Source organism: Chiloscyllium punctatum, chromosome 7 (genome assembly GCF_047496795.1).
Source record: "Chiloscyllium punctatum isolate Juve2018m chromosome 7, sChiPun1.3, whole genome shotgun sequence".
Classification (NCBI taxonomy): Eukaryota; Metazoa; Chordata; class Chondrichthyes; order Orectolobiformes; family Hemiscylliidae; genus Chiloscyllium; species Chiloscyllium punctatum.
This window is the reverse complement of record NC_092745.1, coordinates 58964595-58989376: the sequence shown is the minus strand read 5'-3', so window position 1 is coordinate 58989376 and position 24782 is coordinate 58964595. Positions and strand designations below refer to the sequence as shown.

The window sequence follows — 24782 nt, the reverse complement described above, 5'->3', positions numbered from 1 at the left end:
AAGAACCAGCACCAGTCAATACAAAATCCAGAATTGGTGTTTCTCCACTGAATAAAACAGCGGTTCCCTCTTATGGTACTGTGAGGTTCAAGTCCCACCTGCTCCTGAGGTGTGTAATAACATCTGCGAACAGGTTGATGAGAAAAATAGATTTTAAAAAAACACACAGAACAGTGACACTCTATCAAAGGCAGGTTATAGGGATTGGCACTAAATGCGGGCCGACAGCCAGCGACGCCGACATTGCACGAATGAATTTAAACAAAAAAAAAATCAACGGGGGACAGTAAGTGGGTGAGTGAGCCGGGAGTTAACGACACTTACGGTAAGTGCAAAGTGCGGACTGTTGGACTGAGCCCACTCCGTCCTTTCCCCTGGGGCCGCTCGAGGTTCCGCCTGTTGCCGGCGGCCCGCCCCGTTACCATGGCAACAGTTAAACGGCTCCCCCGCCGTTTGCCGGTTTCACTCCTCCTCCCATCGAGGACGTTCCTGCCAGTTTTTAACCACACGGGGCAGGTCACCGCCTGGATTGTGGACACACACCGGGGGACCTTCCCCGCGTGCTGTCTCCCCAGCCCGTTCCCACAGGCCGCTGCTGGGGCTTGGAGGGTCCTAGGCCCAGCAGCGGTCGCCCTGGTTACTACGTTAGGGCAAACCCCAGAGAGCCAGGTCAGCACACTTGTACTCTTCAAGCTCCTCCAGCTACTTTCTCTCGGTTGGACCCCAAGCAAATTGATCAGAGGTAGTTGTTCAGCAACACTGAAGGCGCCTTAATCCTGAGCCCTCGAGGAAAATTAAGAGGAGCGGCAAGTATACAATAACATTTCTTGATGAATTGTAATAAGGAAGCACATAAAAATCCTGCAATTCCTTGGGGGAAGAAATGTGCAAGGGCCCACTGAAGTGAATAATACTGTACGCAGCATGTGACATAAGAAATACAAACAGAAAATGCTCAAAACACAACCGTTTTACAGGAGAGCTCAATAAAGTGTGATGGAGGGAGAAGAGAATTTAAAGTTTTCAGTCTTTTGGTTGAGATAACATTCCCGCCTAAGAGCCAGAAACATGGTTGAGGACTTAAGCTACATTGGTGATTATCCCACTAACTGGACATGGAATTCCCATTTATGAATATGGAATCATTCAGTAGGGCTCTCGCTTTGAATAGGAATGTGGAAAACTGGAGTGACATTACAAATCTGGTGTTTTCATTTCAGATTTGCAGGATTTTGTTTTTGTGTTGCAATTAAATTAATAGATATTCATATCAGTTCATTACAAAATTGAATTCCAAAGTAAGCAAATAAAGATAAAAGATCAAAGGCAAGATGAATAAAGCAGCAGTTGTTCATGTAAGGAAAACGAGAAATAAAGTGGTGTAAATGCAAAGTTCAACTTGTTATGAATCACTGTTTTTTTGAAAGATTTCCCCCAGGCTGGACAGGCTGACTGTGGAGTTCTCCAGGACGTTCTGGGACATGCTGGGGAGTGACTACGCACAGGTTCTGGGGGGAGTGTTTAAATGCCAGAGAGCTGCCCCTTTCTTGGTGCAGGGCGATCATCGTCCTGCTGCCGAAGGTCTTCCTTCTCAGCATGCACAATAAAATATTCGCCAGGGTGTTGGCTTGGTGTTGGCTTCGTGCGGACCCCCTTGATTCACCCGGACCAGTCCTACATGGTTCCGGGGTGGAGGATATATGACAACGTCCATCTGGTCCAGGACCTGATCCATTTCTGTCGACAGGCTGGTTTGCAGAGCGCCTTCCTGTCTCTCGACCAGGAGTACGTGTTCAACAGGGTCGATCGTGAGTATCTGATCGGGACTCTGTGGGCATTCGGGTTCAGGATGCAGTTCGTTGCCCGGATCAGACTTTTGTACACCGCCACAGAGTATCTGGTTAATATTAACAGGTCCCTGATGGTGCCCCTTGGCTTTGGGAGAGGAGAACATCAAGGCTGCCCCCTGTCCTGGCAGCTGTATTCCCTGGGTGTGGAGTCTTTCCTGTGCCTCTTGCGGAGGTGGTTGTCGGGGCTGGTTCTGTGCAGCGCAGGCAGGGGAGTAGTCCTCTTGGCCTATGCCAATGACATGCTCCTCACTTTCACCGACCTGGCTGTCTGGTGAGGATGCGCGAGTGCCAGGTGGTGTACTCGGCAGTGCCTTTTGCCAGGATCAACCAGGCCAAATGTTCCAGACTACTGGTCAATCCATGGCTGGTGGACTCTCTGGCAGAGGAGTTACAGGGGTTCAGCTGGAGTACCACCCATCTCCTCTAGGTGGGGAGGTCTACCTCAGCCCAGCTGGGGAATCCTGGCTGGCAAACTGGCAGGATCTGGAGACCAAGGTCTTGGCTCACCTCGACTGCTGGACATGTCTTTCCGCGTGCTGTCTTACAGGAGTTGAGTGCTAGTCATAAACCAGCTGGTGGTCACCTTGCTGTGGTACCAGCTTGTCCCATTGGTCCCTCCTCATTTTTTCGCTGACATTCAGAGAATATTGGTTCACTTCTTCTGGGACAAAAAGACGCATTGGGTCGCAGCGTAGGTCCTGAATCTCCCTATTGAGGAGAGCAGTCAGTTGCTGGTATGCATTCGCACCGAGGTCACAATGTTCAATCTTCAGACCTTGTAGCGATACCTTTACGTTGAGCCTCCTCCTAGGTGGTGCACCCTGGCAACGTATTTTTTCTACCAGGTGCGTAACCTCAACTACGACACGCAGCTCCTGTTCATCAACCATGACAGTTTGGAGGTCGCTCTCAAGACGCTGCCTGTCTTTTACCAGGAGCCGATCACTGTCTGGAACATGGTCGAATCGCATCGCGCCTACCCTCCAGCAGGAGTAGCAGTCATCATCAGGGTTCCGTTGTTGAGGAATCCGCACCTCCATACTCGCAGGTTCGAGTGGCTGTCAGAGGGAGGGCTGTGGCTGCGAGGGTGAGCCGGGTGGCGGGGGTCTGGGCTGGACGCTGCTGCAGGCTCAGTTCGACGCCTTATAACAGCAGTGCTTGGACCCGACGTAGTGCACCAGTTGGAGGATGCTCAGGTGTGCGGTGGATTCCCACCTCTTCTCCCTCATTCACCGCCCAGACACACTTTGGCGTGCCCATTTACCACCGGCCGGTGGAGATCCCCAGTGGAGGGCTCTTTATGCACGAGTCGTCCCCCTTTCTCTCGGAGATCTGGAGTGGAGGGTGCTGCATGCAGCAGTCCCTGCAACCGCAGATTGCAGTGGTTCACAGATTCCCAGCCCAAATGCTTGTTCTGTGGTGCTGTGGAGTCTGTGGACCATGTATGTATTGGGTGTGGGCGCTTGCACCCCCTTTTTGATTTCCTTAAAGACCTTCTGCTCGGTTTTTGGTTGCACTTCAGTCCCATGTTCCTGATCTTTGGGCACCCGGTGCAGAGGAGGGAGGGCAGGCCGGAGGACCTCCTTGTTGGTCTGCTCCTGGTCCTGGCCAAACTGGCCATAAACAGGTCCAGGCAGCGAGCCATGGAGAGGATTGTTATAACTGATTGCCTGACCCTCTTCCGTGAGTATATCAAAGCCCAGGTGTCCTTGGAGAAGGAGCACGCGGTGTCCACGACACCCTTGAGATTTTCAAGGAAAGGTGGGCACTACAGGAAGTGGAGTGTATTATTTTCCCCTCCAACTTTATATTGATTTAATCCCTGCCCTCCCCTTCACCTTTTTGATCACGCAGCATTGCCCTTTGATGAGAAGGGCACTGCTTGTCACTGGCCACTAGGATGGTTTCTTTATTCAATTGCCACCACCTGAAAAAAAGATTTGTACACCTGGTTATCTTTCACTGTGTCTCACACCTGCTCACACACAACATGGGTGCTGGGGAAGTAGAAGTACTATTGCATTTAGGTGGTAGCACTGGCTAGGCCAGCATTTACTGCCCATCCCAGAGGGCAGTGAAAAGTCAATCACATTGCTATGGGTCTGAAGGCACATAGATCAAGATAAGGATAGCAGTTTCTTAAGGACACAAATGAGGCAGATGGGCATGCCCTAACAGTCGACATTATGAATTCATAGTCAACATTAGACTCTTAATTCTAGATTTTTATTACATTCAAATTCCACCATCTGCCATGGTGGGATTTGAACCCAGGTGCCCAGAACATTACCTAGGTCTCTGGATTCACATTCTAGTAATAATAGCACGAAGTCATTGCCTCCTTGGAAATAGTTATATATTAGTGACATTCCAAAATAAAGCAGCATTTTTAGGAGAGTGCAAATGATGCCTAGTTCCATTTCTTTCACAATCAATTTGTTTAAAGACTCCCACTATTATGGACATGAGGAAGGGCTATTATGATGTCTGAAGTCATGCTGTTTAACTGTTATAAGAAAATACTACAAAAGTAAAATCCATGCACCTTTCAAGATAAGTCTGGTGTTTTGTATTATGATGCAACTTTGGTGTCCTGTAAGACCAGAGAGTTAAGTTTCAAACACTTCATATAATCCATGCTCCAGAACTGTCTACTTTCACTTTGAAACATTTTTCTCTCTTAGCCAAATCCCTACGAGAACTAAAATTTCTCTCCTTGGTGGTTTTCTGAATCCCACCTGAGTAAAATAGTTCACCCAAGGCTACATTATATGCATTTCAACCACTAACAATCCTAATTCTTGCTGATTTTCAGTTGTTCTTTAACAAGTGGATCAATTTGTTCTTTGTTTACTTTAAATGTTCCAGGTCCATGACTCTGCTCAGATTGTTCACTCTTCCACCATTAACCTTTGCACTTCTTCCACTGTGGCATTGGTAACAGCAGTTGAACGGGCATGCTCAGACTAAAACCCCAGGAACCCAGGTTCAATTCCAGCCTTGGCCGACTGTGTGGAATTTGCACATTCTGTCCATGTCTGCGTGGGTTTCCTCCGAGTGCTCCGGTTTCCTCCCACAGTCCAAAGATGTGCAGGTCAAGTGAATTGACCGTGCTACATTGCCCGTAGTGTTAGGTCCATTAGTCAGAGGGCAATGGGTCTGGATGGGTTACTCTTCGAAGGGTCGGTGTGGGCCGAAAGGCCTGTTTGCACACTGTACGGAATCTCATCTAAAGGCTTGTGTCATAGCTGGTTAAAATACCAATTGTTAGATCAAAGGGCTTGAGTATCACAACAAAATGTACTCAATAATAAGCAGGCATATATGTATTTTCTCCTATTGAAGATAACTAAGGAATAGTCAGCCTGGTATTTGATCAGAATCTGTTGAAGCAGTTTTTGGAGACTGATGATGATCGAGCTTCAAGATGCCAAACAAACTACTCACATTGCAATAATAGGTTCCTCAAAAGCCTTTGACAAAGTTCCTCATGAAAAGCTCTTGTTGAAACATCACTACCATGGCTTTGAGATATATTATTAAATCAGATTTAGCCAGGGCAGGCACAACTACTAGGCATACAGGCACAGACCTATGATAACAATTTAATGAACGGCGACAAAGTCAGAACTGAAATCTCCAATTTTAAACAAATCAGTCCCATTATTTATTTGTCACAAAATGGAAATAAATTTCAAATCCCACAATGTGATGATAGGTGACTGATTTATATATACTGTTTTAAAAAGAGATTGGATTTCAAATGAGTGGCATATGGGTGCTGAACTTTTTGTGGTGTTTAATAATGAAAATATTTGGAATCTATATTTTAACCACGATATATCAGAGAGCAGATAACTGACAGAGTCTCCTGGAATACTAATGGAAGTCTATTTTGCAGGATTTCACAACAAGAGAGAAAGAAGCTATGACAAGTGATTTTTAAAAATTTAGTTAAAATATTCTGAATTCCGTTCAAAGAAAACTTGACTGAAGTCAAGTATAGAACAACTAAAAATGGGATAGCTAGAGTAGAGCATTTATCCCCTCAAGCATTCAACAAGATCATGGCTTGTCTTCCTAAGTCTCTTCTACTCGTTCATGCCTGTCCATCATAACGGCTCATCTGGACAGCACAGTGGCTCAGTAGTTAGCACTGCTGCCTCATAGCACCAGGAACCCAGGTTAGATTCCAACCTTGGGCGACTGTCTGTGTGGAATTTGCACATGCTCCCCATGTCTGCATGGGTTTCCTCTGGGTGCTCTAGTTTCCTCTCACAATCCAAAGATGTGCAGGTTAGGTGAATTGACCATGCTAAATTGCCCATAGTGTTAGGTACATTAGGCAGGGAGTAAATATAGGGGAATGGGTCTGGTTGGGTTACTATTTGGAGGGTCACTGTGGATTTGTTAGGCCAAAGGGCCTGTTTCCATAGTGTAGGGAATCTAATCTAATAATCCCAACTCCGCAATAGTTGAAAAATCTGCTGACCTACTCTAAATGCTTTCACATTGTATAGGGTATAGAATTCCAGACATTCACTAAACTAGGGGACAAGAAATTCTGTTGCATTCTCAGATTGAAATGGAAGTTACTGAATGAATGGACAGTATCCTTAGTTCACGGTTGCCCTACAAGTGGGAACAGCTTGTCAACATACAACATTCAACATTCTGAGGGTCTTGGCAGGGTACGTATGTTCCAATAATGATCATTTTCAATGAGAACATGCTTCTAAATTATGCAAGCATAAGAGGTACAGTTAGTAAGTTTGCAGATGACACAAAAATTGGAGGTGTCGTGGACAGCGAAGAGGGTTACCTCAGATTACAACAGGATCTTGACCAGATGGGCCAATGGGCTGAGAAGTGGCAGATGGAGTTTAATTCAGATAAATGCAAAGTGCTGCATTTTGGGAAAGCAAATCTTTGCAGGATTTACACACTTAATGATAAGGTCATAGTGTGTGTTGCTGAACAAAGAGACCTTGGAGTGCAGGTTCATAGCTCCTTGAAAGTGGAGTTGCAGGTAGATAGGATAGTGAAGGCGGCGTTTGGTATGCTTCCCTTTATTGGTCAGAGTATTGAGCACAGGAGTTGGGAGGTCATGTTGTGGCTGTACAGGACATTGGTTAGGCCACTGATGGAATATTACGTGTAATTCTGATCTCCCTCCTATCGGAAACTTGAAAGGGCTCAGAAAAGATTTCGAAGGATGTTGCCAGGGTTGGAGGATTTGAGCTACAGGGAGAGGCTGAACAGGCTGGGGCTGTTTTCCCTGGAGCGTCGGAGGCTGAGGGGTGACCTTGTAGAGGTTTACAAAATTATGAGGGGCATGGATACGGTAAATTGGCAAAGTCTTTTCCCTGGAGTCAGGGAGTCCAGAACTAGAGGGCATAGGTTTAGGGTGAAAGGGGAAAGATATAAAAGGGACCTAACAGGCAACTTTTTCACAGAGAGTGGTACAGGTATAGAATGAGCTGCCAGAGAAAGTGGTGGAGGCTGGTACAATTGCAACATTTAAGAGGCATTTGGATGGGTATATGAATAGGAAGGGTTTGGAGGCATATGGGCTAGGTGCTGGCAGGTGGGACTAAATTGGGTTGGGATATCTGGTCAGCATGGACTGGTTGGACCGAAGAGTCTGTTTCCATGCTGTACATCTCTATGACATAATCTATTTATCCATTCTTTAGAAATTAACTATTTTATCAGAAAAACAAAATCAGCCTAGTGAATCTCTTTTAAACTGCTTCCATTACCAGTTGTCCTGTCTTCAATATGGGCATCAAAACTGTACACAATACTCCAAGTGCAGCCTCACCAGCACCCTGTAGAATTGTAAAAGACATACCTAGTTTCAGATCCAACCTCTTTGAAATGAAGACAAACTCTAATTTGTCTTCTGAATTACTTACTGCACTTGCACACGTTTTGGGTTTCATACACAACACCACACAGATCCCTTCTTTTACACTCTGTCCACATAAATAACAGCCTACCTTTAGACTTTTCTTACCAATGTGCATGACCTCACACTTTCTTGCATTAAACTCCATCTGCTAAGTTTTTGCTCACTTATTTGACCTATCACCTTAACAATCCTTATGTTCTTATCACAACATGTCCTCCCTACTTCTTTCTGTACCCTTACCAAATTTGGATATATTACACATATATAATTAATTATTTGGAGGGGGCAGAGTCATAGAGATGTTCAGCACAGGAAAGACCATTCAGTCCAACTCATCCATTATCTATTCAGAATGATTTATTGTCATATGTACTTAAGTACAAGCAATCAATGAAAAGCTTTGTTTACGAGTATAGGTAGATCACAGTAAGCAATGGCATACAGATCATCGGGTGAAAGAAAAATTGGACATAGGCAAACAGGTTGCATCGCACAGGACGTGCAATTCATTTGTCTAATAATGGCAGGGAAGAAGCTGTTCTGCAACCTGCTGCTGCCACCTGTGTGTAAGCTTCTGTATCTTCTGCCTGAAAGAAGAGATTTTAAGAGTGTATTGCTGGGGTATGATGGGACTTTGATGTTGTTGGCAACCTTTCCACAACAGTGGGCCATGGAAATAATCCATGGATGGAAGTTTGGCTTCCATGATGGTCTGGGCTATGCACACAACCTGCTGTAGTTTCTTATGGACCTGGGCAGAGCAGTTGCCATACCAGGCCATTACATTTTCAATGGTGCATCTATAAATAAGTTTATAAATCTATAAAAGTTGGTGAGGTACCTTCTGGACATGTCAAATTTCCTGAGCCACCTGTGGAAGAAGCAGCATTGTTGTGTCTTCTTGACCATCACATCGACATGGGAAGACCAGAACAGGTTGTAGGTTATCACCACTTCAAGGAACTTGATACTGTCCACACATTCAACCTCAGTTCCGTTGATGTAGATGAGGTACTTTTCTCCTCCCTTCTTCCTAAACTCCACAATCAGTTCTTTAGTTTTGCCATCATTAAGAAAGTTGTTTTCATTGCACCACAGCACCAAGCCCTCTATCTTCTTTCTGTATTCTGACTTGTTGTTTGATATCTGTCCTACTACTGTGTCATCAGCTAACATATTGACGTTGGTTATTCAAAAGTTGGCTACACAGTTGTGGCTGTACAGGGAGTACATTAAGGGACTGAAAACACATGCTGGGGGTTGGGGGGCACTGTAGTGTTGAGCTTTATCGTGGAGGAGATGCAGTTTGTTATCTTCACTAATCAACGTCTGTGAATCAGAAAACCAAGGATCCAGTTGCAGAGTTTGGATCCTGCTTACCTCCTAAAGATCTCTAATAAATTTTTCAAGTTGATTTCTTCTTTCATGAAGTCCCGTTGACTCTCCATTATGTATTTGTAAATGCTCTGCTTTTATATATTCCATAATAGATCCCAACATTTTCCAGATAACAGACATTAAGCAAACTGGACGATAATTATCCATGTTTTGTCTCTTTCCCTTGGTAAATAAAGGTCGGACCTTGGCAGTTTTACAAGGCTCTGGGACTTTTAATAACAGAACATCCATTATCTCAAACTATTAATGTTCTAGGATACATCTCATTAGGTCCAGGGGTCTTATTGATGCTTTAGCATCATTTGTATCCCTAGCACTTGTTCTCTTGGGATAATTGTATTTATTTCCTCTCCTCATTTTGCCTTTAATATAATTCCAAAAACAATAAATAATCAATGCCAAGTATTTATTCAGGTCCCTCTCCCATTTCCTGGCTCCCCATTATTATTTCCTCATCTCTAAGAGGCTATTTCACTTTGACTTAACTCTTCCTTTCATTTTTTGTTTGAAAAGCAGCCCTTGCTGCCTGTCTTGATATTACTGAGGATAGACTTGAAATAATCTTTTCTTTTAGTTTGTTTATTTTGGTCATTTTTCATTGATTTTAGAACTATCCAATTCTCTGGCTTACCACTACTGTCATGTTGAAATAAAAAATGCTATCCTTAACTTCTCTGGTTAATCATAGTTGGCCTATGCCCTTCCCAGAATCCTTCCTTCTCAGATATATTTTGTCGAGTTATGAATTACTTTCTTACATGTTTATCACGGTTCAATTTCTTTGCTACTAAATCCTTTTCCAGTCCATTCTAACAAGAATGCAATTAGGTTCAATCAGCACGCTCCATAATGGCAGTAAATTACCCATTAATCTCTATTTGTGCCATTAATCCATTTATTTAGATCCAAATAAAAGTTTCATTCAGGAGCCATTAATTTGGATTTTTGTAGCCTTTGGACTCAGTTTAACAACTTTATATAATTAACACTTGAAGTACTTCTTATCCACACCCCCCACCGACCAACTCCACCTTAATTTTCCTGTTTTTGTTTTCAACTGAGCTCTCTTTATAAGTGTGCATTTAACAATTATTCTGTGCCCCAACTTCTCACCAATTAGTCTTACTATGTAACTTACGTTGCTTACCTTGTCAACCATTCTGGTGAATCCCCTCAGAGAGGATATTAAGGCATTCCAGTTCCAAGTGTAGCACCAGAGTTGGACATAATATTCCAGTTGAGGTCAAACAAGTTTAATATAACCTCCTTTTGTTCTAATTAATGTTCCTATTAATAAAAATCTAGGATATTGCATGCTTCATCATTCATTTTTAATCTGTTCTGCGACCTTCAATGATTTATGCAAATGCATAGCTAGCTTCATCACCTCCTGCACAACTCTAGATTTACCCTCATTGCCTACCCTCTGTACCACTAAGATTTTAAACATTGATCAAATCACCCTTTAACTTTCTAAATTCCAAGGAATACAGCACTGGTTTCTGTGATCACTGTTAATTTACTGGAATTGAATCATCATTCTGAAAACCAAATAGGAACAGGAGTAGGTCAATTCAGCCCTTTGAAACTGTTCTGCTATTCAATGAGAACATTACTGAAGTGTAGTTTATTTCCATTTTTCTTCAAACTTTATTCCTAGAATGTGGAAATCACTGACTAGGGCAGTAGTCATTGCTCAATTGCCTAGAAAGAGTTAAGAGTCAACCACATTGCTATGGCCCAGATTCACATGTCAAACAGACGGGTTAGGATGGCAGAGTCCCTTCTGTTACGGGCATTAATGAAGCAGATGTTTGTTTCTAACAAACAATGGTTTCATGGTCATCATTAGACTTAATTCCACCATTTGCCCTGCCAGGTTCCCAGAACTTTACCTGGGCCTCTACAGTAGTCGTCCAATGACCATGGAGGAGCCATTGCCTCAAAGGAGGCTATGTACCTACCTTTGGCCCAAATCCTTTATTTGCTTAACAAAAACATAGCTCTCTCATATTTATAATTAACTGCATCCCTCTGAAGGTTGAAGGAAACCCAAAACTTCAAACAGTGGGAATCTTTTCCACTTCAGTATCATCAAAAGCATAGGAGTCAGACTGTTTGGTGATCGGTGAACCAATTTAATTGTTCAAATACCTGAATTCTGCCAGAATTGCTACATTTCTGGTCATCTTCTATTTATAAAGCAGTAGTCTTAGATATGTAAAATGGCCTTCTGAAACATGTATGACAAGTACTGAGTGGAATAAATCAATCTTTGTTTCACATCTATTACTGTTAAGACTGATATCTTCATAAACATAACTGTTTGAATGAGCACTCTTCCTCTCCTCATTGCTGCAGGCTTCAGTTTTCTTTTGAGTTTGTTGCCTTAAACTGGTTTGTGACCACAACCACAGACCAAAATAAATTGTTATGGAGACTGCTGCTATCTTTTGGAAAACAGAGACAACATCTCTAAAATGTGGGATGAAGAACTTGAGTTTCAATTACTTTGTCTTAATTTTAATACAGATAACAAATATGACAGGTTTAAGAGGTTTGACTGTCGACTTCATTCCCCTCCATAATATTGTAATAGAATCCATTCAAATCCTGAATTGGTACCTGAATTGATAGATACTTTAGGAGTATATCCACCCTAAAATTCAAATACATGAGAGTCAATTTAAAATAACTCAAAGCAATTCATTAGAGACAGCAATTTTATTTGAAATCTAAAACTACAATTTACAAGTGACTACACTGTCAAATGCTAATCCCCTTTCACAGAAAATAGGTTTCTATAGTTATAACAGGAATTGAAATTTGCTGTTTCCTCACATTTATAGCACCTGATTGGCAAACTTACATCGAGTGTTCAATGACCCTCCTACAAAATGTTTTACTCACTGACCTCAATTTTGGCACCTGTTTCCTTATCTCAACTTTACTCCTCAGAATGGCATTAAGTGAAATATATGGCCACATGGATGATTGTTCCCCAGCTGTCCCCAACATGGAAAACATCCAATCAATGTGTCTCATCAAAATCTTTGGTCTCCAAATCAGTGGTTCCAAGATGCGGTTATATTTCAGTCATTATGTCCATCACAAGAAATTAATGCCAGAATATAAACAATGAGCTAGATCATACTAGACTTAACATGTGTGCAACTTAAACAATATTAAAAGAATGATTTGATGAGGTGATTTGATTTGATTTGAATGATTTGATTTCAAGGTGCCAGTAGTGATCCCAATGGGCCCACTGACGAACTGGAAGAGTCATCACAGAGGAGCGACCAAAGAAGGTGTCAACTTGGACCCCACCGGAGGGCCACTTGACATGTATGCTCAAACCATCAGGAAATATATAAATGCCAGATTCATCAGCCGTACTCACAAGGTAGAGCAAAACGTCACCCGTTCACAATGCAACGCCATCCAGGTTCTCAAAATCAATCACAACATTGTCATCAAACCAGTGATAAAGGAGGAGCCATTGTCATTCAGAATAGAACAGATTACTGCAAGGAAGTGTACCGACAACTGAACAACCAGGAACACGACAGGCAACTACCAGCTGATCCGACCAAAGAACACACCCATGAATTAGACACACTGATCAGGACTTTGGTTCCAGTCCCTCAGAGTTCCCTATGTGCCCTCATCCCACGTACTTTTCATGTAGGCGACTTCTACTGCCTTCCAAAGATACACAAAGCTAATACACCAGGACGTCCCATCGTATCAGGCAATGGGATCCAGTGTGAGAATCTCTCCGGCTATGAAGAAGGCATCTTGACACCTATTGTACAGGGGATCCCCAGCTTCTGTCGCGACATTATGGATTTCTTACAGAAACTCAGCACTCACAGGCCAGTTGAACCTGGTACATTCCTTGTCACAATGGATGTTTCAGCACTCTACACCAGCATCCCCCACAATGATGGCATCGCTGCAACAGCCTCAGAACTTAACATGAACAACTGCCAATCTCCAAACACCATCCTACAACTCATCCGCTTTATCCTCGATCACAATGTCTTCACCTTTGACAACCAGTTCTTCATCCAGGCATATGGAACAGCCATGGGGACCAAATTTGCACCCCAATATGCCAACATCTTCATGCACAGGTTCGAACAAGACTTCTTCTCTACGCAGGACCTCCAGCCAATATTATACACCAGGTACATTGACGACATTTTCTTCCTGTGGACCCACGATGAGGAGCCACTGATAAAACTACACTGATAGTAACAATTTTCATCCCACCAAACTCATCATGGACTACTCTCGACTATCTGTCTCATTCTTGGACACATGCATCTCCATCAAGGATGGACACCTCAGCACCACACTCTACCACAAACCCACAGACAACCTCACAATGCTACATTTCTTCAGCTTCCACCCAAAACATATTAAAACAGCCATTCCCTACGAACAAGCCCTACACGTACACCAAATCTGTTCAGCTGAGGAGGAATGTGACAGGCACCTGGAGTACTCAGGGATGCCCTCATAAGAACAGGGTACGACACTCAACTCATCGACTGCCAGTGCTACAACAAGGAACCGTAATGACCTCCTCAGGAGACAGACACATGCTGCAACCATTAGGGTACCCTTCGTTCTCCAGTACTTCCCAGGAGCTGAAAAATTACGCCATGTTCTTCGTGACCTGCAATACATTATCAATGAGGATGAGCACCTCACCAAGACCTTCCCCACACCTCCACTGCTCGCTTTTAAACCACCAAACCTCAGATCATTTTCGTAGCAAGCTGCCCAGCTTTCAGGACAACTCCATACAACCCTGTCATGGTAGGCGCTGCAGGATGTGTCAGTATGGGGACATGGATACCACCATTACATGTGGGGACACCTCCCACCATGCACGTGGCAGGTACTCATGTGACTTAGCCAACGTTGTCTATCTTATACTTTGCAGGCAAGGATGCCCGGAGGCATCGTACATTGGGGAAACCGAGCAAAGGCTACGGCAACGGATGAATGGGCACCGCACAACAATCAACAGACAGGAGGGTTCCCTCCAAGTTGGGGAGCACTTCAACGGTCCAGGACATTCAACCTCGGACCTTCAAGTGACCATCCTCCAAGGAGGACTTTGGGACATGCAGTAGAGAAAGGTGGCCGAGCAGAGGCTGATAGCTAAGTTCCGTACCCATAGGGAGGGGGCCTCAACCGGGACCTTGGGTTCATGTCACACTACAGGTGACCACCATTGCACTACACACACACACACATACACGGAAACTGCAGCTTACACTTAACTTTTAAGTTTATTTAAAGCCAAGGTCTAGGCTACCCTGTACAATACTCTAGGGAGGATCTGTTTGGTCCAGTCCATAATGGAAATGTTAGAAATAATGTATATCTGGGGTTCATCTTATTAAAAAATAAATTCCTGAATGGTCTATATCAAATGGGATCATCATTCATACGACACTCACATAAATTTGCAATTCCCAGCACACTGAAGCTCAGTGGTTACCCAAAACACTATTCACCTTAAAACCTTACTCTTCCTTCATGTTACAAGCTACAACTCATGTTCATACCACAAAAACTGAGCTAACAGGTTAACAGCTTATAGCACTTTTCTTTCTTCACTGTGTAACATCCAAAAGGACAAGAGCAGCAAGCATGTGGGAATATCAAATTGATCTCTAAAGGCACATCATATTGACTCAAAAAAAAAGTAATATTCCTTGATCGCATTGGGTCTCGTTCCTAGAACTCCTACAAAAGCATTATGGATATAGCCACATTGGGAAGACTAGAACTGCTGTTCAAGATGATGGATCTACAGAGCATATATATCTGGGGAATAAATGCCCACAACACCCACATTCCATGAATGTTTTAAAAATGCAACAATTTAGACCTAAAGCAGAAGACTCTAACACTATTCCCAGTCAAATTTGCAACTAAAAATTGAAAACCACTGTCACATTTAAATGTAGTTATCCTACCCCCGGCACAATGTCTGAAACTGAGCAAACCCAAAAGCTCAATGGTGGAATATTTTTGATATGTTCCAAGTTGATCCATTTTGTCTGATTGCCAACTTGTGGAAGATTTATGAGACAAAAACATGTAATCCTGTTTTTAGCTCTTTAGATGATTCAAGAGTATGTCAACCCTCAAGGACGAGCCTGAAATAGTTTGTAGTGTTCCGTATCGCAAGATTACTGTAAAAAGTGAGCTTGTTACTGACCTCTTAAAAGTTAAGAAATAACTTCATGTTAGCCTTTGTAGCATTCACTTATCTGACAAGTTTGAGCTCAGGCCCCATTCCAGAGCCTTGAGAACAAACTGGAGTTGACACAATTGCACTGTTCAAATAGCTGCCTCAAACAAAACGTTAGTCATAGATTCCCTCTACTCTTGTACGCCTGCTTTAAAGACCCAATGACTTTGTTTAATGAACTACCACATATTGTTTAATGTCCTGGTCAATATTTATCCCCAAAATCAAATTATTCAAGATTTGTTAATCTACCTCTGTTAATTATGCAGTCTAACTTGTACAAGTTTATTTCTTTAGCTAACTTACATTATGACAAGATAAAACAGCATTATTGGCTGTAAAACAGGTGAGACATGCTGAGGTCATGAAAAGCTAAATAAATCTAGGTTCAGGTCATCTAGACTCGAAATGTTAGCTTGCTCTCTCTCCATGGATGGTGTCTGATCTGCTGTGATCTCCAGCATTTGTTGTCGTCAATACAGATTCCAGCATCTGCAGTAATTTGTTCCTATAAATCTGGGTTCCATTGCTCCATGACAACAATCTACTGTTGCACAATGACAATATTCAAGGTTACAAGCTACAATTACAAAAGAGCAGACAACATCCTGAACTCTAATAAGCAAAATAAGGTCTGCACACATTACTGAACATCTGAGACAACAGCTCCTTGGAAATTTTTACTGCAAATATGAACAGAAAAGATAATGCATTTTAGAAGCAAAATTGTCTTATGCAGTGATGCATCAAACAAATGATACAAAAGAAAGACTAATGTAGCAAGTTATCACACAATACAAGTTTGATGTTAGTGCAAAGTGATTTTGGTTTTGCATCATCACAAAACTTGGACTGCAAACTGGATGGTAAAGCTTGAACAGATACCCACTTTGCTTTACTCAGGCCAGTCCAAACCAAGCCTCCAGAAAGTATCACATTGTAATTGCACCACAACTGCAAATGAAAACTGTCATAACAATGCCAATTGGAGTGTATCATCTTTTTACCGACAAATCAAAATTGCTTGCTTGAAGTACAGTTATTTGTATGTCATCGATCTCATTGTATGGTCGAGTAATTTTTTGCAATGATCAGATAAATAGGCTTCTGGGGAATTTTGTAAATCTCTCCCAGATAGATACTGAACTGAGCTTTATATTGCTACAAAAGGAAATGGGATCTATCTTTCAATGAGGTATAAGGTTGTTTTTAAAAAGATATGAAAAACGGTATCAACTTTGTGGTATAAAAACTAGAGTCATAGATTAGATGTTAGAAGACTTCGTTTTTGCAGTGTGTAATCAGAGGTCAGGTGTTTAGATATATTTATTTTTTCTAAACAAAATACATGCCAAAATGGCAGGATAGCATCCTTCATTACAATTTCTGATATTCATATGATATGGCCTCACAATCAATGAGCTTTTTGTAGACGTGAATCTGAAATGACTTCTGCTTTAAACGAAAATATGGACAGAGATTACTCACTGAATTGGATTACAACAATATTTCAAATGAGTTGGAAGATCAGTACATTGAACAAACCTTTCATTTTTCCCCAATTAACCAAAAGTTGTGTTTAAACTATGAATAAATATCCTCCAAACAATGAACATTGTGACAGCAGTCAAATCCCCAAGAGACCTTATCTTAAAACTAGTTGTCAATTCAGAACCAAATACTTATACAACTATTTGCGACAAAATATTTCACAAGATCCCATTCTTGGACATGATCAGCCTTCAAAACAGATATTCCAAAAATAGCATGCATTCATTTATAATACATCTTTGGATCAACAACTGTCATATGAAATGCAATTATGTGTTTCAACTCTGAACATAAAAGGAGTGCATACTGCTCTTCAAAACACTGTTCCCCTTCTAGATACCTATAATGGCATCTCTCAAATCAAACAGTCCTTTCGTAGAGGAATAAACATAGCATTCGTGAAGAAAGGTTTGAGGTGGGTTGGTCATTGTTAGTTGGTTGGTGAAAGAGATAAAAATCAGTCAGCACTAATATATGCGCATCTATTTTGAACAAAACGTAGGTTGCTTTTTCCAATAAAAATTTCAGCTTTTGTTTGACAAGGGGAATAAGTAAATGATGTTTGAATATGGAACTTTGGGGAAAAAATGGTTACCAAAGTGTTCAATTATGGTCTTGAATAATCAAGTTTACCTTTCCAACTAAAATGCCTGCCAACGTGAAGTAACTCTGTACACAGTGAACAAGTGGAAACCCGTACTCTATTATTTTTTGACACGTGTTACAAAAACAGTGATTTACCAGAAGCAGTTATTGGAGTTCCAAGCACCAACGTGGAATTCCCTCATCATTCCCTTGCACATTACAAAATAAATTGAGCATTTTACAGAGCAAAAAAATCTGAACAAATGCAGCTTAGTGCAGCTATAAAATTTTTTTCCCCAAGAAATGATCAATGAAGTTCACAATCCATATTGGTGAACGCAGAGAAACAATTGGCACTGGAGGACTTTTCAATGCAGAATCAAGAGAAATGTGCAAATACATCACAAAGCACAACTGAGAATTTCTAGTAATTAAAAAAAAATAAGCAGGTCCCTCGAGCTCCATCCGTTGTCTTTGGTGTGAAGTATATTTAGTACCCAGCCAATCAGGAGAAGCAAGAAGACTCACATGGAAAAAGTTCTCCTCACAATCTTTTACAATAAATATTGCTTTCAAATCCCTTTAAATTTTCCTATAGAGATCATTTAATGGATAGCCACCTTTGGTCAGGAGACAGGGCAGACAAGGCCTATTTTGTTTACCAAAAACACTGCCAAGGTCTGCTTAGATTAGTTAACAATGAATGAGATATACTTGGGCGAGTTAGCAAGTCAGGTGCTTTTCTTCTCTACTCCTCATACTTTTCTAGTTGAATAATACAAGGAAGTTGGAGGAAACTGTGCAGTGTAACGGAACCACAAATAGTTCCAGGCCCAGAACAAAAAGCATCTGACCAGTGGTAGGTATGAATCAGTTTTCAGGATAATAATGGTGGAATTGTTGCAGGCCTCAATAATGAAAAGCATTTTTCTGGACTCTACACTTGTGCTCTGTGCACTTGAAGCCTAACCAGTATTGAGATGTTCACTTGTTTTGGAATGGAGGATGAAGACACAGCAAAATGTGTTCAGATTTTACTTATCATTCATTTCGATTTTTAGGCTTCCAATCCAAAATTTCGATCTTCAGAATAAAACAAAAAAATGTAATAAAGTATGTATTTGAAATGTCACTTGTAATAAGTAGTCATATTTTAACATTTCTGCAGTTAATGGATTCAAAAGTTCAAATCCAATATTCACATCACTGACATCTTCATTTTAATGCCAAGATGCAGTGTGACCCTTGAAGTACGTACTTTTGTTACTTTACTACATTAGGACAGGAACATGCAAGTTGTATTATTCAACTAGAACAACATAAGATTAGACAAAATGAAAAAATATAATCAAGCCTCCAAGATTTTCAATTCTGAATCCCAACTCTAACAGTGAACCCAAGTACAAAACTTAGTTTTAGTAATTTCATATATAATGTGCTGACATCAAGAATCCTACTTTCATTTCCAATGTGATTAGTCAGTTTACCTCAGTTGGACAATGAGAGTATTTTAATGATTGCAGTGTTAACAGCAGAAACACTGGTCAAAGTTCTCTGTGCAGTCTTAAGTATCTAGACCAACATTCTGCATGAGGTACCAAAAAATGAAAGACATCCATGGAATTTGGGTTAGCATCTTCAGCATGACAATGACAACGACAACATTAAAAAAAGGCATGTGAAATTCAAACGCCAATACAAAATCATTGTACATTGTTCAACAATACGTTCCTCTCAAGTTTTTTTGGATATAGCCCAATAAACAGTTAACATTTCGAGCACTATCAATTTTGACGACGCTGTACTCTCAAAAACCAGTTTCAGCACAGTTACTTTAGCTAGATTTTCGTGACTTTAGGATATGCTGAAAGGTGAATAACATCACAGCAACTTACCAATTTCCTTGTCAATGGAAAATTACTAAATGCCTTCCAAAATGATCTGAAATAAGGAACATGGAAGGTTTACAATGGGCAGAGGGGTGGAATGCTGGCCTTTAATCTCCCTCCAAATAGCCATATTGCTAAACTAAGAAATGATCATCTTCCTTGACATTTGTATTTTCAGTGAAATAAAAGAATACACTTGCCAACTGCCTTCTCTGCAGGTGCAACATTTTAAGGCCTTACAATTCAGCAGTCAAGTCTCATTTATCCTCAGTTTCTACAGGGGATTTTGAGAGGGTGGGGTGAATAAATGTGTGATAAGAGAGAAAGAATTAATATGAATTAAAGATCTAAAACACCTTCCCCTCCAGTCAGTACTTAATTTTGAGCATCCCTCCCATCCATGATGCAGATGGTGGTTGCTTAATACAGTATGTATAGCATTAAATTGGCATTTGTCCTGTGATTAGTGATTCTCAGGAGAACATCCAGCTTAATGACCAAAATTTAAGACAGTTCAGGAAGCAGGCACTCTGGTGTAAGAGAAACATTCATTTGGTTGATGAAAGGTGCAGCTGCATTCAGACAGAAATGTTCCACAGATCACATCCACTATGTGTGCAAACGACACGTCCAGGAACGTGGCTTCACCAAGTCCAAGAAAGAGGGCTGAAAAGACGAAATACAAATTTATTTTTAAAAAAAAGAGTTGGAGAATATTAAATGTGACTGTAACAATAAAAGATTCTAGTAAAGCTTTTCAACACTATGGTTGACTCTATCAAACACTTTGGTATAAATATACTGTCACTTACTAAAAATCTGATTAAAGTATTTCAATTTTTGCTTTGTTTGCAAAATCCAGTCAAACTGCAACCCACACTCTTGTATCCTCAGTATTCTTATAAAATGTTTGAGTACATTATTAGAAGAAAAATGATCAAGTTCATTTTTGCACACAGACTTACATTAGTAAGGGGACAGTGCTGCTGGGCATACCATTCTTGCGAATATAGACACACCAACATGCCTTGGCCCAGAAACAATGATGTCCACATCACCACATTCCACACAGGACCTTTCCGGCGATCATGCAGTACAAAATTGAATGCCACTAACAAGAAGAGATATCTATTAACACTTGGCAGGAACTTTAATAATCAAGACAGTAATTACTGACCAAGTGCAAGTTGTTAACTACCTGCACAGAATAATACCATTATCTTTGTTTGCTTCTGCACAGAAATCAGATTGTTTGAAACAAGTGAATTGCTGAACAATCAATGTTGTTCTCACATCATGGCCTCATACACCTCCCATTGTGGGCGGCACGGTGGCACAGTGGTTAGCACTGCTGCCTCACAGCGCCAGAGACCCGGGTTCAATTCCTGCCTCAGGCGACTGACTGTGTGGAGTTTGCACATTCTCCCAGTGTCTGCGTGGGTTTCCTCCGGGTGCTCCGGTTTCCTCCCACAGTCCAAAGATGTGCAGGTCAGGTGAATTGGCCATGCTAAATTGCCCGTAGTGTTAGGTAAGGGGTAGATGTAGGGGTATGGGTGGGTTGCGCTTTGGCGGGGCGGTGTGGACTTGTTGGGTCGAAGGGCCTGTTTCCACACTAATCTAATCTAATCCATTCTACCATTGCCATAAAGGCAGGATGTCAAACTTGGTACAATGAGGATTACAAAGGGCATGTCAGGGGCAGCACAAGGTATACCTGAAAATGAGGTGTCAACTTGGTGAATCTGCCAAACAAGACTACTTGCATACCAAACAGCATAAGCACCAAGTAATCAACAAAGCTAAGCGATTCCATAACCATTGGATCAGATGCAAATTTTGCACACCTGAAACATCCAGTCATGAATAATAGCGGTCAATTAAAAAGTTCCTGGAAGAGCAGGATCCACACTTAACCCCAGCCACAATGTTGGGGGAATCCAGAACATCAATGCAAAAGATAAAGCTGAAGGATTTGTAACAAATCTTCACTCAGAAGTGCCAATCAGATGAGCCATTTATCTCCTTCAGAGGTCCCCAGTCTTCAGCAAATTCAACTCAGGCCACATGAAATCAAAAAATGATTGGAGTCATTTGAAAGGCTATGAGTCCTGTCAACATTCCAGCAATAGTACCATAGACTTGTATTCCAGAACCTGCCACATCCCAGGCAAGCTTGTCCACTGCAGCTACACCAGTATCTACTTAGCAATGGAGGAAAACGTGCTCGCTATGTCCTCGACTTAAAAAAAACTGGACAAATCCAACTTGGATAATTACCGCCTCATTAATCTACTCTCAATCAGTTCCATCAAGCAGCACTTGCTCAGCAATAACCTGCTCACTGACACCAGTTTGAGTTCTGCTAGGGTCACTCAGCTCCTGACCTCAACAGCTTGGGTTCAAACATGGACAAGGAAGCTGAATTGCAGATCCGAGGTGAGAATGACCATCTTTAGCATCAAGGCCACATTTGAAGAGTGTGACATCAAGCAGCCCTGGAATCAATGGGAACTCACGAGGAAAACTTTGCTAGCTTGTGCTGTACATGGCACACAGTAAGATGGCTCTGGTTGTTGAAGATCAGTTATCTCAGCTTCAGGTCATGTCTTCATGAGTTCTTCAGCCTTATGTCTTCGGCTCATCTTTCTTCAGCTGCTTCAGTGACCTTCCCCCAGCCAAAGGTGAGAAGTGGGGATGTTCGTTGATGATTGTACAAAGTTCAGCACCATTCAGGATTCAGGTACTGAAGCAGTCCATGCTCAAATACAACAAGGTTTGGACAATATCCAGGCTTGGGCTGACAAGTGACAAAAGCATCAACACCAGAAAAATATCATCTCCAGGAAGAGACAGAAACAATCTAACCGTCACCCCATAACAGTCACTATCACCAGTAGACCCCCGACTATTATCCTGGTGGTTACTGTTGACCAAAAAATGAATGTGAATAGCCATTTAAATATAGTGGCTACAAGAGTAGATCAGAGGCTAGGTATCCTGCAGCAAATAACTCTCCTTACTCTCCAAAGCCTACTCACTATCTACAAGTGAAGTCAGATGTGTGATGAACCCCATATAACTAGATGAGTACAGCTCCAACACAAAAATCTTGACATCATTCAGACAAACTGGCCCAGTCGACTGGCATCCTCAAACATCCACTCCCTCCACCACCGATGTTACATAGCAGCAGCCTGTACTATCTACAAAACATATAGCAGAAACTCACCAAAAGCTCCTTTGAAAGCAGCTTCCAAATACGTGACCATTTCCATTTGAAGGACAAAGGCAACAGACAGATGGAAACATCACCTCCTACAAACACTCTTCCAAGCCACTCACTACCCTGACTTTGAAATATATCATTGTTCCATTCGTGCCATTGTGTAAAAATCCTGAAATCTTTTCACTAATAACATTGTTGATTTTCCATTAGTACTGCAGAAGTTCAAGACAGCAGCTTACCACCAAGGGCAACTAGAGATCATACTAAAGGCTTGTCTAGGCACTAATCCCCATATCCTATAAATGAATTTTAAAAACTTGCAAGATTGTGATAGTATAAACTGAAGTTTTAAGATACCGAGATGCATCAGGTTCTCACTGGTACCAAGAGGTCTTGCTGGGAATATTAGGCATGGATATTGATGAAGGACAGAGTTAAAAAACAAACTTCAATAAACTTTAGTCTGCAGACTACTGTAATATATTCAATAATATGCTTAACATCACCATATCCACTCATAAATAATCAGGGCTTTGTATGATTGAACACTACACTCATAAGCAAAATCAAAAAATACTTACTTCCAAAGCACATGAACAGACAGAAGAGAACTGGATAGAAGAACCCAAAGCAAATTGCCAGTACATACTCATGAACTACTGCAGATACTGTGAAGACGGACAACATAGCAGCAGCCCTAAACCGGTGAGTGAATAACTGTAAATAGATAAAATTCAAAAGGGTTAAGTCAGAAATTTGAAAACCTCAAGTTTCAAGAGCTGTGAATGCACAAAAAGTTAAAAGAACAGCCATAGACTCTGCTGGCCAACATAATTGACAGACAACCCAGGGACTGCCTGTTCAGTCCCTCAAAGGCTTGTAACCAAACCAAAATTCAATTAATTTAAATTATTAAACCATTTGATTCCATTGGAAAGCCCAAGTTACTCTTCCAAACAATGCCATTTACTACATCACCAACACTGCAGGATAACACAAATGCTAAGAACTGTCTTGCACTTTCCAATCTATGCCAGGTCTGCTACTTTCAACTGAGTGTACAACTTTTGAACTAGCATACATATATTTCAATTTGAAATATATTTAAAATGTGTGTACTCTAAAAGTCTTGAAATATCATAATATTAAAAACGTTCCTAAATGTTTTAATTCTTTTAACTCAATTAACTCAACTGAACTTTACTGTATTACCAGATCAGATATAAATGCATTTTTGAGTACTTATAAATTGAGTCCAACTTTAAAAACAACATGTCAATATAGTCACATAGCACAGCATTCTTCAGTTTGGTTATGTGATGATCATTATCCATGTGGGCTGACATGTGCTAGTTTTCGATTGGAAGCTTCAACTATGACCAATTACCTGAACTTTTGACACTTTAATGCCATACAATCGGAGCTCATGCTGCCAGTTGCCTTGAAAAAGAAAATCTTTTTTGCTATCAAATTCAGAACAATTGTGGTGCCAAATTCACAGTTATCAGCCTAAACCAAGCAAATGACTGATATTTAGTAATAATTTACAGTAGTCAAAGAGCGTGATGCTGGAAAATCACAGCCGCTCAAGCAACATCCAAGGAATAGGAAAATTGACATTTCAGGCGTAAGCCCTTTACACTAAACTGCTTAAACAAACAAGGTGCAAGTCCAATAATGATCAGTTAGGAATTTGAAGTAAAATGTCTGAAACTTCATTTTCTCCAAAATTGCTGTCAATTTTTATACTGCAGAACAAAAGCAGTCTGAAAAGTTGACTTTGATATTTTTGATAGCTTTCTATTGAGGGCTAGCTAGTGTGAAAAATCTAAGAACTGTAATTTGTTTCTTCCCCTCAACTCCTCAGGGAATTTTCTCAGTTAAATCTAATGGCTTGAAATAGCTCCTCACCCAGAGAAAATCCTTATATGCATAATAGTACAGCCAATCATGGACAACTACATTCCAGGTCCGGTAGTAATTTGCAAATGATGTGGAATTCCACCAGTCCTGAAAGGAAATGAAGAAAGTAAATTTAGTTTAATAAAATAAAAGGAAAATTCCACAAACATTAATCCTGATTTTAACT

At 41.2% G+C, this 24782-nt stretch overlaps 3 protein-coding genes across 17 annotated transcripts in view; 1 reads left to right on the top strand and 2 right to left on the bottom strand.

Moving 5' to 3' along the window:
- Positions 1–439, bottom strand: part of axdnd1 (axonemal dynein light chain domain containing 1) — a 176176-nt gene extending 175737 nt beyond the window's left edge. For all 5 annotated transcript variants that reach the window (XR_011961097.1, XR_011961098.1, XM_072573680.1 and 2 more), the window contains exon 1: positions 325–439. The gene's annotated coding sequence lies outside the window, so the exon portion shown is untranslated. The remainder of the gene's footprint in view (positions 1–324) is intronic.
- On the top strand, positions 226–16694 carry LOC140479687 (uncharacterized). Of its 2 annotated transcripts, none has more exons than XM_072573695.1 (2): positions 226–325; positions 12404–16694. In XM_072573695.1, the coding sequence occupies exon 2, from the start codon at positions 12595–12597 to the stop codon at positions 13417–13419; it is 825 nt and encodes a 274-aa protein (XP_072429796.1). In that variant the 5' UTR covers positions 226–325; positions 12404–12594; the 3' UTR covers positions 13420–16694. The 2 variants fall into 2 exon arrangements, with proteins under 2 accessions (XP_072429796.1, XP_072429795.1); XM_072573694.1 differs by lacking the exon at positions 226–325 and adding an exon at positions 652–806.
- A 56-nt stretch (positions 16695–16750) lies between these two features.
- The window catches only part of soat1 (sterol O-acyltransferase 1), a 104753-nt gene continuing 96721 nt past the window's right edge, over positions 16751–24782 (bottom strand). For all 10 annotated transcript variants that reach the window (XM_072573686.1, XM_072573683.1, XM_072573687.1 and 7 more), the window contains 4 exons: positions 24605–24703; positions 23275–23410; positions 20433–20578; positions 16751–20133 (listed from right to left, as the gene is read on the bottom strand). In XM_072573686.1, coding sequence (XP_072429787.1) covers positions 20077–20133; positions 20433–20578; positions 23275–23410; positions 24605–24703 — 438 coding nt within the window. In that variant the 3' untranslated portion in view covers positions 16751–20076. The remainder of the gene's footprint in view (positions 20134–20432; positions 20579–23274; positions 23411–24604; positions 24704–24782) is intronic.

Bases quoted from the DNA above. Each gene is read 5' to 3' on its own strand.
- LOC140479687 (XM_072573695.1), top strand. From the start codon at position 12,595: ATGCAACGCCATCCAGGTTCTCAAAATCAATCACAACATTGTCATCAA.